A 12,649-nucleotide genomic window follows, 5' to 3' on the forward strand; every position below is an offset into this window, starting at 1 on the left:
CCTCTTCTAGTGAAGATCTAGATCCTATTTTCTCCACAACATTTAAAAAATGATTATTCAAAATATTTTCAATTTCTGATTGTTTGTTAGTGCACTTGTCATTCAGTTTTATTGCACTAAAGTCTTCCTGTGCTCTTGGTTGCCCTGTTTCCCTTTCAATAATATTCCAAATTGCTTTAATTTTATTATCAGAGTTACTGATCTCAGACATGATACACATGCTTCTGGACTTTTTAATAACTTTTCTTAGTACCGCACAATAGTTTTTATAATATTGAACAATTTCGGGGTCAGTACTCCCTCTTGCTGTTAGATACAGTTCTCTTTTACGGTTGCAAGATATTCTTATTCCTTTAGTTAGCCAAGGTTTTTTATATGTTTTCTTGGAATTATGTTTAACTATTTTCTTGGGAAAACAATTTTCAAATACCCTTAAAAATGTATTGTGAAATAAGTTATATTTCAAGTTTGCATCGGGTTCCTTATACACTTCATCCCAGTCTAGCTGCTGTAGGCTTTCCCTAAAGTTTGCAATATTTATATTGTTAATTGAACGCACTGCTTTGAAAGTCTGATTTATTATACTGCATGGAGCTATGTCATGTACTGTAACAAGCTGTGCACTATGATCTGAAAGACCATTCTCAACAGGATAAGTATTTATGTCCTTAAACTTATCTTGGTCTATAAAAAAGTTATCTATCAATGTACTGCTGTTCTTTGTTATCCGAGTAGGAAAATCAATGACGGAGCTCAAATTGAAAGAACTGAGTAACACTAAAAGGTCATTCTTCCTATTACACTCTTTCAGGGAATCAACATTGAAATCCCCACAAATGATAATTTGCTTCCCCCTGTCTGACAGATAGCACAACAAAGCATCCAAGTTTTCTAGAAATAGCTGGAAATTCCCTGAGGGGGACCTATACACTGTTACAATTATGAAAGTGCCATCATTTAGTTTAAGTTCAGTGGCACATGCTTCCATATGTTGCTCTACACAAAATTTTTTAGTTTCTAAATTTTTTGCACTGTGGAAGCTTTTGACATATATGGCAACTCCTCCTCTCATCATATTATCTCTACTTACATGTGCAGCTAATTTGTACCCATTGATGCTAACCTTTTGCATATCAGTGACAATGTGATGCTCAGACAGGCATAGTATATCTGTTACATTCTTGGTTTCTATATCTTCTAAACAAAGCAGAAGCTCATCAATTTTATTCTTCAATCCCCCAATATTTTGATGAAATATACAAACAGTATTTTTCACTTTACTTTTGTGAGTATCTTGAACTTTTTTAACATCTTTAGTACTTTTATGCTTCAATCCCCCAATATTTTGATGAAATATACTAACATTATTTTTCGCTTTACTTTTGTGAGTATCTTGAACTTTTTTAACATCTTTAGTACTTGCCTGGCTGAGTTTCCCACTGGACACTGATCTTACACTAAAAACGAGTTTCCGCCATGAGATGTAGTTCCTCCCCCCTTTAAATTTCCTGCTATCAGCCCAGCCAGTTTACCCTTCCCTTTCCTGTTGAGGTGTAGGCCATGTCTAGTATAGTCCCACCTACAGAGTGAATCAACAGGAACCACACCAATGTGTGACCCTGCACCAGATCCAAGTAGCCGTTCCAACTCCAAATTAACTCTCCTGACAGAAGAGGTCAAATGAGGTCGGTCGTGGCGCTCCAGAACCGACACAAACCCAACACTGGTATGATTCGATGCCGATGCAATCTTTGCCAGGTCACACTTTATGCTGTACCCCGGATCTCTGTCAATACTGTTGCCCGGCCCACCCACAATAACCACGGTGTCTTCCTTAGTAAAACCTTTACATAGTGAACCTAAATCCTCTGTAACCTGCCCAAGTTCAGCACTAGGTTTGAAAAAACTTGTGACCTGGTAATCCAACCCTAATTCATCCTGCAGAAGATGGCCCACACCCCTAGCATGCGAACTACCTAGCAACAAGACTTTCTTTCTCTTTGCAGACTTCCCTACATTCTTAATCAATTTGCTGCTGAAAGCTTGTTGAGCCCTGTCTACATCTACTTCTGTGAGAGGCTCATCAGTTTCTGACTGAGGCAACAGGTCAAACCTATTTTGTACATTAATAACAAAGCTGTCAGAAGAATTTCTTGGCCTGTTCCTCATGCCTGTTGCCACTTCCCACCCCTGTTTACCCTTCTCCCCCCTTAACCTGCCCAGTTCTCGCCTAGCCTCATCTAACTCAGCCTGAAGGGCAGCAATTTTCCCCTCCTGTTCCACAATCTTCCTATCTCTACTGCATAGCCTACAGAACCACTGATGAGTCTCGCTCATTTTCCCAATTCCCCCGCCACTACAGTCGCCCCAATGAAAAAAGTTACTACATCCATCACACCAGACCCCGGAGCTAACGATCCTACGGCACGTCAGGCACTTTACACTCATGGTACAAATCGATTTTAGTGACAGAAAGACAATTAAGTTACCAGAAAACAATGAAAATACGTGTACGAAAAATTAGGCCTACTCGCGACTATGTAAACAGTGGTTAAAGCTCGCTGGCGGGCGCTGCAGCGTCACAAGCAACATCCGTCAATTGAACACCTTATCGCCTTCAAACGGCTGCGTGTGCATTATCCGCCAACGCAAGCAGGAGTGCTGGGAGCGGTATGTGTCCACCATTGGCCTCCATGTCACTCCATCGCAGGTCTGGGCCAAGATTCGACGCCTCTTTGGCTGTCGGACCCCTGCCAGCGTCTCTGCGCTCTCACTGAATGGAGCAGTTTGTACTGACTCCGACGTCATTGCAAACCGCTTGGCAGAGCACTTTGCCCTGAATTCCGCTTCTGCCAACTACCCCTTGGGCTTCCGCTCCATTAAAGAGCGGATAGAACATCGGAGTCTTTCTTTTCGCACCCACCATCCTGAATTGTACAATGTTCCATTTAGTGCGTGGGAATTTCGCAGTGCCCTCGCCGCTTGTCCTGATACTGCTCCTGGGCCAGATGGCATCCACTCTCAGATGCTGAAACACCTTTCAGTGGACTGCCAGCGACTCCTCCTCGACCTTTACAACCGCATTTGGGTCGAGGGTGAGTTTCTGTCGCAATGGCGGGAAAGTCTTTTTGTCCCCATTCTGAAACCGGGGAAGAACCCTTTAGAGGTGGACAGCTACGGTCCCATTAGCCTCACCAACGTTCTTTCCAAGTTGCTTGAACGGATGGTGACCCGGCGCTTGAATTAGGTACTGGAGTCTCGGGGCCTTCTGGGTTCCGTAAAGGTCGCTCCGCCGCGGACAATCTGGTGAGCCTGGAGTCAGCCATCCGTACCGCCTTTGCCCGCCGTCAGCATCTGGTCGCTGTCTTTTTCGACATGCGGAAGGCGTATGATACAACATGGCGTCATCACGTCCTTTCTACGCTTCATGGATGGGGTCTTCGGGGCCCTCTGCCGATCTATATCCGTAATTTTCTGTCGTATCGTACCTTCCGCGTGCACGTCGCGGCCTCCCAAGTCCAGGAGAACGGTGTGCCACAGGGTTCTGTTCTAAGTGTCTGTCTGTTTTTAATAGCCATTAACGGGCTCGCTGTGGCCGTGGGAAATTCTGTCTCCGCTTCCCTGTATGCTGACGACTTCTGCCTTTACTACAGCTCTATTGGCATTGCAGCTGCTGAACGTCAGCTACAGGGCGCAAGGCGCAGTCTTGGGCTGTAGCGCATGGTTTTTAGTTTTCGGCAGCCAAGACCTGCATTTCTGCCGGCGTCGCACTGTTCACCCGGAGCCGCGGCTTTATCTCGACGGCGAGCTTCTTCCAGTGGAGGAGTCACATAGGTTTTTGGGGCTGGTTTTTGATGTCCGGTTGACTTGGCTGTCTCATATTCGGCAGCTTAAACAGGCGTGTTGGCGGCATCTAAATGCTTTGCGATGCCTGAGCCTCACCAGGTGGGGCGCTGACCGATCTACTCTCCTACGGCTTTACCAGGCATTAATCCAGTCTCGTCTGGACTACGGGAGTCTGGCTTATGGCTCAGCATCCCCATCTGCATTGCGGGTGCTGGACCCAATCCTCCACAGCGGGATACGCCTTGCCACTGGTGCCTTCCGAACCAGCCCTGTGGACAGCATAATTGTGGAGGCAGGTGTCCCTCCACTGCGGTTACGATGCCAACAATTACTGGCTGCTTATGCTGCCCATGTTTTTAGCTTGCCCGGGCATCCAAATTATTGTGTCCTGTTCCTGCAGTCAGTCGTCAATCTGCCAGAACGTCGGTCCCGGTCGGGTTGTCTGATCGCCGTACGTGTCAAACATCTTCTCTATGGGCTTGGGTGTTTCCCTGTTCCACCTCCTTTCTGGGCCCCTCTGCGTACACCCCCGTGGTGTGTGCCTCACCCTTGCCTTCGGCTCGACTTGGCACAGGGCCCGAAGGACTCAGTCCCTCCGGAGGCCTTCCGACGCCGCTTTCATTCCATCCTGGCCACATATCAGGGCTCTGGTGTTGTCTACGGGGACCATTCTGAACAACGTTCGTTGCCGGCTGGCTGCAGCGTTTACACTGTTGAGCTGGTCGCCATCTTTCGTGCCCTAGCATATACCCGCTCCTGCTCAGGTGAGTCCTTTGTTATCTGTAGTGATTCCCTGAGCGGTTCACGAGCTCTCGACCAGTGTTTCCCTCGTTCTCGTCTGGTGATGGCTATCCAGGAGTCCCTGCATACTCTTGCACGTTGCGGCTGCTCTGTGGTCTTCGTGTGGACCCCAGGCCATGTTGGGATACCCGCCAATGAGAATGTTGACCGCCTGGCGAAAGAGGCCACCAGTGCACCATCTCTGGAGATTGGCATCCCAGCGACTTATTTGCGGGAAGCCTTACGCCGCAAAGTTCTCTCGTTTTGGGATGCTGAATGGCGCAGTCTGACCACCCCTAACAAACTCCGTGCCGTCAAGGACACGACGACTGTGTGGCACTCCTCCATGCGGGTCTCTCACAAGGAGTCTGTTGTCCTCTGCCGACTGCGCATTGGGCACACACGGATGACCCACGTCCACTTATTGCGCCGTGTGGATCCCCCCCTCTATGCCGCTGCGGCTTGGCATTGACAGTGGCCCACGTTTTGTTGGACTGTCCACTTTTATCTGTGCTCAGGCAGACTTTTGCGCTGCCTGACACGCTCTCTGCTCTTTTATTGGATGACTCTGCCATGGTGGACTTGGTTTTGCGTTTTATTCAGGCAGGGTTTTTTTATCCTTTAATCTGAGTGTTTGTTTTATAGTGTTGATTCTTGCTTTTAGCCTCTGATTTTAAACTGAGTTTTTAATATGTTCTTGGTGTTTGGATTTTCCCTTTTTTTTTCTCCATGGTCGGCCAACCACCGTCACGCTGTGTTTTAATTTGTTTTTTCTGGTCTCTGTCGGAGTATTTCATGTCCTGTTTCGTCTGCTGTCTTTCCTGTTGTTCGTTTTTTGTTCTCCTTGGGTGGTTTTAGTGTTTTTTGGAAAACGGGACCGATGACCATGGTAGTCTGGTCCCTTTAATCCCACAAACAAACAAACCAACCAACCAACCAACCATAAGTTAGTCACCTGTGATAAAAGCGTAATTATTGCATTAAAGAATTTGATAATGTCTAGCGAGGCTATCACGGATTCCAAATTTGAATGAATCTGGATGAAGTTAAGTGTCAAAGGTTGGTCAAAAATGGTAATCAGATGCTTTTATAGACCTCCTGGGTCAGGATCTGTAGTGGTAGAGCTCTTCAGAGGGAATATGCAGAATATTAATAACTTTTCTGATCTTGCCGTTGTAATAGCAGGTGACTTCAACTTGCCAGGTATAGATTGGAAGAGTCATGCTTTCAAAACTGGTGCCAGGGACAGGTTTTTGTGTGATATTATTTTGAATTTTCTTCTTGAAAATTACTTCACGCAAATACTTGGAGAACCAACTCATGAAGGTACTGTCTTGGACCACCTAGCAACTGACAGACCTGAACTTATCAAGTCAGTTAACATAGAGGAAGGGATCAGGAATCATCTGTGATAGCAACTTTACGGGTAGGAAGATTTTTTTGCTTAGCGGGAGTGACAGGACAAAAATTTCAGAGATTCTGAGTAGTCAGCATAAAGTATTCAACGCTTGAGGATATGTAGAGCACAAATGTAATAAAATTGAAAAGCATCATTCAGTACGCCTTAGACAGGTATGGTTCGAGCAAGATCTTAGGGTTTGGGTCTGAGCAAGGTCTTAGGGTTTGGGGAAGGCCCACCATGGTTTAATAGACATTTTAGAAAGCTGCTGTATGAAGAAAGAGGACTTGATCACAGATTCAAGAGAAGTCAAAACCTAGCTGATGAACAAAAGCTGAGTGAAGTGAAAACGAGTGGGAGGAGAGCAGTGAGAGAAGTAATCAATGACTTTGGAAGTACAATTTTCAACTGATACAATTAAAAACCCTAAGAGGTTTCGGTCTTACATAAAATCTGTAAGTGGTTCAAAATCCTCTGTTCATTAACTCGGTGGCCAAACTGGTACATAAATGGAAGATTATAGGAGAACACCAAACTGCTGAATTCAGTCTTCCACTGCAGAAGGTCATGATATGGTCCTGCCTTATAATCATTGTACGAAAGTCAAAATGTTAGATACTGAGATAACTGATTGCACAGTGGAAAACAACTACAATTAGTAATGAAGAGGCATTAGGTCCACATGTGATAACTATAAGTTTCTACAAAGATTATGCAAAATAACTTGCTCCCCTTCTAGCAGTAGTTTATTGTGGATCACTGGATATATACGTAGGAACTAGAAAAAAAGTACAGGTCATTCCCATCTCAAAGAAGGGTTGTAGAACTGATGAACACAATTATACACCTTTATCATTGAAATCTATATGTTGTAGAGTTATGTAACAAATCTTATGCTCAAGAATTAAGACTTTTTGGTGAACTAACATCTCCTCTATAAAAATGAGCATGGATTCTGCAAACAGAGATCTTACTAAAGTCAGCTTGATTTGTTCCTCCGTGATATTTGTAGCACTGTAGACAATGGTGCTGAGGTTGATGCCGTGTTCCTTGACTTCAGGAAGGCACTTGATACCACCCCACACAGCCATTTAGTAAAAACAAAAATACTATCTTTCTGAGTTTTGGACCAGATTTGTGACTTGGTTCACGAGTTCCTTGCAAATATAACTCTACATGTCACTCTTAATGAAATGGCATAGACAGATGTAAAGGTAATTTCAGGAGTATCCTGAGGAAGTGAGATAGAAGCATTACTGTTTGTAATGTATTTAAATGATCTAGTGTGAATGTTGGAATTCCTTAAGACTGTTCACAGATGATGCAGTAGTCTATAAGAAAGTAGAAACACCAGAAGACAATATCAGTTTGCAAAATGACCTACAAAGGATTAATGAATGGTGCAGTATTGGCAGTTGACCCTGAATGTAAATAAATATAACATATACACTCACATTTAGGAAAAGAAATCCACTACTGCACAACACTGTTATTGCAGACAAATTGTTGGAAACAGCATCTGCCCTAAAACCTCATGGAGTAACTATCCAGAATGACCTGAAGTCGAATGACCACATAAAACAAATAGTAGGAAAAGCAGGTGTCGGGCTGAGATTCATAGGAAGAATCTTAAGGAAATGTAACTCATTCTTGAAGGAAGTGGCTTATGAGGTCTTGTTCAATCGATTCTTGAGTAATTTCCATGTGTCGGGGATCCGTACTGAGTAGGACTAATATGAGAGAGAGAGAGAGAGAGAGAGAGAGAGAGAGAGAGAGAGAGAAAGATTCAATAAAGAGTGGCGTGTTTCATCACATGATTGTTTATTCATTGCGAAAACATTACAGAGATGATCAGCAAACTCTAGTAGCAGACATTACAAGAGAGGTGTTATGCATCACGGAGAGATTTACTATTGAAATGTCAAGAGAACACTTTTCGGGAAGGGTCAGATTGGAGCATTCTATACTAGTCCTGTTGAGAGTCTTCATGCTGAAGCCGGTGAATTGCCACTAACCTACCGGTGCGATATACTGCTTTGTTGGTATGCTTGGCGGCTATTACCAATGCCTGACCACCCGTCTTATCGTTTTTTTTTTTTTTTTGATGACTCTCTTGACTGTCAATACGGATTGTATGTATCTGCCCTGCTACCTCCTGGAGTTCGCTTTCGTCGCCTCCTTCAACAACCTTATTTCCACTCCCTGCAACCTTTAGAGTGAGTAAGAGCCAAACGCCACCTTGGCTCCAGGCTCAGGTTCGCATTCACCTTGACCTCAGCTTGCTGCCAAAGGAGGTTACCGCTCGCAGTTTGTCGAACTTCGTTCGCGGTTCATTAATACGATCTTCATTTATGCAGATGGCTCTAAGACCAATTACTGTGTCTGGTGTTCTTTTATTGTTGGAGCACACAGTTGCCAATACTGGCTCCATGGCCATTGTTCGGTCTTCACAGCTGAACTATTTGCCCCACCACCAAAATTCTGTTTGTCATCTGCTCTGATTCCCTGAGCGCCATCCAGAGCCTCAGTGATCCGTATCCGGTTCACCCTTTCGTGCACCGGATCCAACGCTCTCTTCAGCAGCTGGCAGACAACGGTTCTCTGGTTACCTTTATTAGGGTTCCTGGCCATGTCAGTATCCCTGGGAACGAAGCTGCAGAGGCTGTGGCCAAGGCTGCGGTCCTCCAGCCTTGGACAGTGTCTTGTTGTGTGCCTTCATCTGATTTTAGCAGGGTCATTTGTCAGTGCACTTTATCGCTGTGGCATGCCGATTGGTCTACACTTACTGAAAACAAGCTTCGGGCCTTGAAACCTCTCCCCATGGCTTGGACGACCTCTTCATGCCCTTCTCGATGGAAGGTCATATTGGCCCGGTACGGATTGGACACTGCCGGTTCAGCCACCACCATCTGCTGACGGCTGCGCCGGTGCTGTTCTGCCCATGTGGGCAATTGCTGATGGTACGCCACATTTTAACGTCCTGTCTGAATTTTAATACACTGCGCATTGATCTTGCCCATGTACTCTGGATGAAATTTTAGCGGATGACCCAGGAGCAGCTGCTCACGTTCTTAGTTTTATCCACTTGACAAACCTGTCTATGGATATTTGATTATGCTGTTTTCTTTTAATCCCTTGCCTGTTAATGTGCCTTTTATAGTGTTGTCCTTTTTACTTGCTGTTTTAACATTGTGCCTCGCAGTGCATTCATAATTTAGTCTGGGCGCTAATGACCACAGTAGTTGTGCGCCCTAAAACCACAATAAAAAGGGGAGGGTCATACAACATATTACTTCCTCCCACACATATCTCGTGAAATGGCCATGACAAGAAAATTCAATAAATTACAACTAATACAGAGTCTTGCTAACAGTCATTCTTCCCACATGCCATTTGTGAGTGGAACAAGGAAGGGGGAATCAGTTTGTGGTACTAGAAATACCCTCTGCCACACATTGTTAGACTGTATGATGTTGCTCATGCAACATGCTGGCTACTAGAGGCAGGAGTCTCACCAATGGTGTGTAACACATTCTCTTCTATATTAGGTGTTGTGTTCTAGCATACCTCACATAGCCAGCAACTTACATTCTAAAGTGGAAAGTTCCAGTTTCTCATAGGCACCTACATACATATGCAAAAGTACTGTGATGTGGTTGCTATCAATGCAGGGACAGTTCAGTGTATTGTTGGTGTGCTGCTTTTCCTTGTTTACAGTGAACCCATGCAAGAGCTGTATTTCGGATAACTCTTCATCAGTAAGCCTATCCATAATATTGCTGTGTATAACTGTTAATGCACAACTAACACCACCAGAAGACAAAATCCCCAACAGAACTGAGCAGTAATGGATGCAAACTTGTGGTCAAATAGAAGTGCAACATTGTTGTCAACATCGGACACTGTGAGTGAATGTAAACTTGACACATAGTGCATACCGTCGGCATTTGCAATGTTGTGCACTGTTTTCAGTGCAATACAGGTTCAAAGCTAACTGGGGCAAGAAGCCAAACAAAATGTAATAACTGAGTAAGAGACCACCAGTTGCCATTTGTTCCTTATACCAAAATACTTAGTAGATGACCCTGAACAAGCTCTGAAAGTTTGTCAATGGGGTTGTGGTACATTCTGTATATACACTTAGTGACCTGCAATGAGAGTAAAATAATTTTCACAGTATGCTCACTAACTTGTAATTACCTCTCTCAATTGCAGAGCTGATACAAACATTTGGTTTAGAATCAATATTAATATATACTGGCCTGCTGCTGAAGAAGAGGATCATTGTTTACCATCACAGCTTGGAAGCACTGTTAAAGGTAAGTCAAAATCAGCAGGTCTTCTGTGAGGTTAAAGTCCACGTACAGTGTCGGCAGCTCTTGCATTGCATGCTACTGTTGGTAATTTGTTTCTGTTGGTCATAGCGAACCAGGTGATACTATGGAGTAGACAAGGAGTCTCTGAATCTAGTTACTTATTTAGATGGAAGATATGAACTGATTACTTTTGAAACTATCATATAATATAATTGGATACATAAAAAAATCTACTCACCAAGACATGATTACTTTTGTTTTTGACATGTGTAGCATGAGACTGTCGATTTTTGATGTGGCTATTATGGTTATAAAGTTGATAACTGGTTTTCATGTGTATTGCGCGTATTGTATGTTCCTCAGGATATTATTTTGTATTCCAATGTTATTATTTGGTTCTGGGTTGGCGATGCCGGCAAATGTGGCTGGAGGAAAAGTGGCTGTGGAAATGGACTGGTCTGTAGCATAGTCCAATGACGTTTCAGAAAACTTTGTGGAGGTTCTTTTGGAATGACCAAACTTCCAAGATTGTGGTTATGCATGAACTAAGAGTGCAGTTCAAATTTTATGGAATATTCTATTTTATATGACAACCTTCTGACAGTATATTCCATTATGCTGCCGTGTTATTTCATACTCTGCCCATTATGATGATGATCTTTATTCAACACTACTTTCTCATTGGTTCATCTGTCTTTGTTTACTCCCTATCATTCACCACATAAACAGTTGCCAAGTGCAGCACGTAATGCGAAAATTGCCTACACTATTAGTGCATTTCTACCTTATGTGAAGTAGTTAATCTGGAAGTCAGTAGTAAGGAGTAAATTTTTAACATGAACAGTAGCATCTTATTTTAAGCAATTGTATCACAGCACCCCCCCCCCCCCCCCCCGCAACCCCCCCTTCCCCTGGGGGGGGGGGGGGGGGGGAATCAACACTCTTGGTATCAGTTTGAAACTCAACCTGTTAACCTGTGAAGTTCTGAAATGAATGATTTGAATAAAAATAGGTAGAGAATTTCTTTCATTAAAGACTCGTGCAGTTGGCTTATGCTCATTGTAAGTGTATGTTTGCTGGTCTGTCCATTTGAGAGACTGTCACATTTTAAGACACTAATGGTATGCATCTGCTTGTCAGCAGCATATTATACAATACACAAGTTTCAGATTTTTAAAAATTATGTCCACCAATGAGCAGTGCCGTGTTGTACTAATATCTGTATGGTACAAATAAGGTCATGAAGAGCCACCAGTAAATTTTCCAGCTGCTGTACCATTGGTGGTGATATGGTGAACTTTGTACATATTTTATCTCGCAGTATTTGAGCAACTGTATTGTTATTTTCCTTGTGTCTTAACAACACATTTTGTATAATCACAGTAGATTCAGTTTTGTTATTTGAGGTTTTTTTTTGTGAATGTGTGAGTTTATGGGAGTGAGAACGAGCAGACGATATTGATGGATTTTAAATTGTAGTATCCTGCAAATGCTGACTACTAACAACTGTAGGGGTAGATTCCAATGTCCAATCCAGACATTCATACTATGCAGCTGTTAGTAGGCATAAAGTAGGAGAATAAATTTAATAGGGAACAAATGTGTATTTTAGACATTGTGGCGAGTTTGTTTGCAACCTTCCAGGCTAGATTTAATTGCATCATGTGTCTTACAATGTCTGTCTGCTAAATGGCAGTGTTGAGGGAAAAGTTGATGCCTCTGGTATTGCATGATCAAAATGTGAATGTGTTGTAATAACCCAGGCTCAGAGACTACTGGCTGACCTTGGTCCATCGTCGTGTGTGGCACACAGTCAATTTCAGTGAAACAGTTTCTATTTGAGGTGGCTTTATTTAGTCCTGAATTGTTTCTAGGCTGTAGTAGTAAATCTGGATTCATGAAACTGCAAACAACAATGCACATACTGTGCACCATTATACGACTCCATGATTGTTGGCATAACTCGTTCACCTTTGCCATGTAGCGGGAATGTTGGGAACTGACTGTGTTAGGCAGGAATAAAACTTGGTGTGCTGTATCAAACATTTCTGTAAGTTATTTACCCTTTTCACAATTAAAGGTTACTTTTGTATAACTAATTTGTACACACAATGTTATGAAAAGCCAGAATCAGTGGTCATGTGTGCTGAGCTGCGTTTGCATGAATGTGTGTGTCTGTTTTTTATTGAAAAAGAAGGCCTTCTGGCCGAAAGCTTGTGTGTTTAGTAGTTTTTTGTTACGCCTGTCTGTGACTCAACATCTTCAGTGTATGGAAAGTAGCAGTGTATCCTTATCATAATATTGTCAT

The 12,649-nt window shown here is 43.3% G+C and overlaps 1 protein-coding gene across 2 annotated transcripts in view; it reads left to right on the top strand.

Annotated features, from left to right (window-relative positions):
- The window catches only part of LOC126356295 (putative DENN domain-containing protein 10 B), a 47,595-nt gene that overhangs the window by 15,781 nt on the left and 19,165 nt on the right, over positions 1 to 12,649 (top strand). For both annotated transcript variants that reach the window (XM_050007195.1, XM_050007196.1), the window contains exon 4: positions 10,241 to 10,344. In XM_050007195.1, coding sequence (XP_049863152.1) covers positions 10,241 to 10,344 — 104 coding nt within the window. The remainder of the gene's footprint in view (positions 1 to 10,240; positions 10,345 to 12,649) is intronic.

Source organism: Schistocerca gregaria, chromosome 3, assembly GCF_023897955.1.
Source record: "Schistocerca gregaria isolate iqSchGreg1 chromosome 3, iqSchGreg1.2, whole genome shotgun sequence".
Taxonomy (NCBI): Eukaryota; Metazoa; Arthropoda; class Insecta; order Orthoptera; family Acrididae; genus Schistocerca; species Schistocerca gregaria.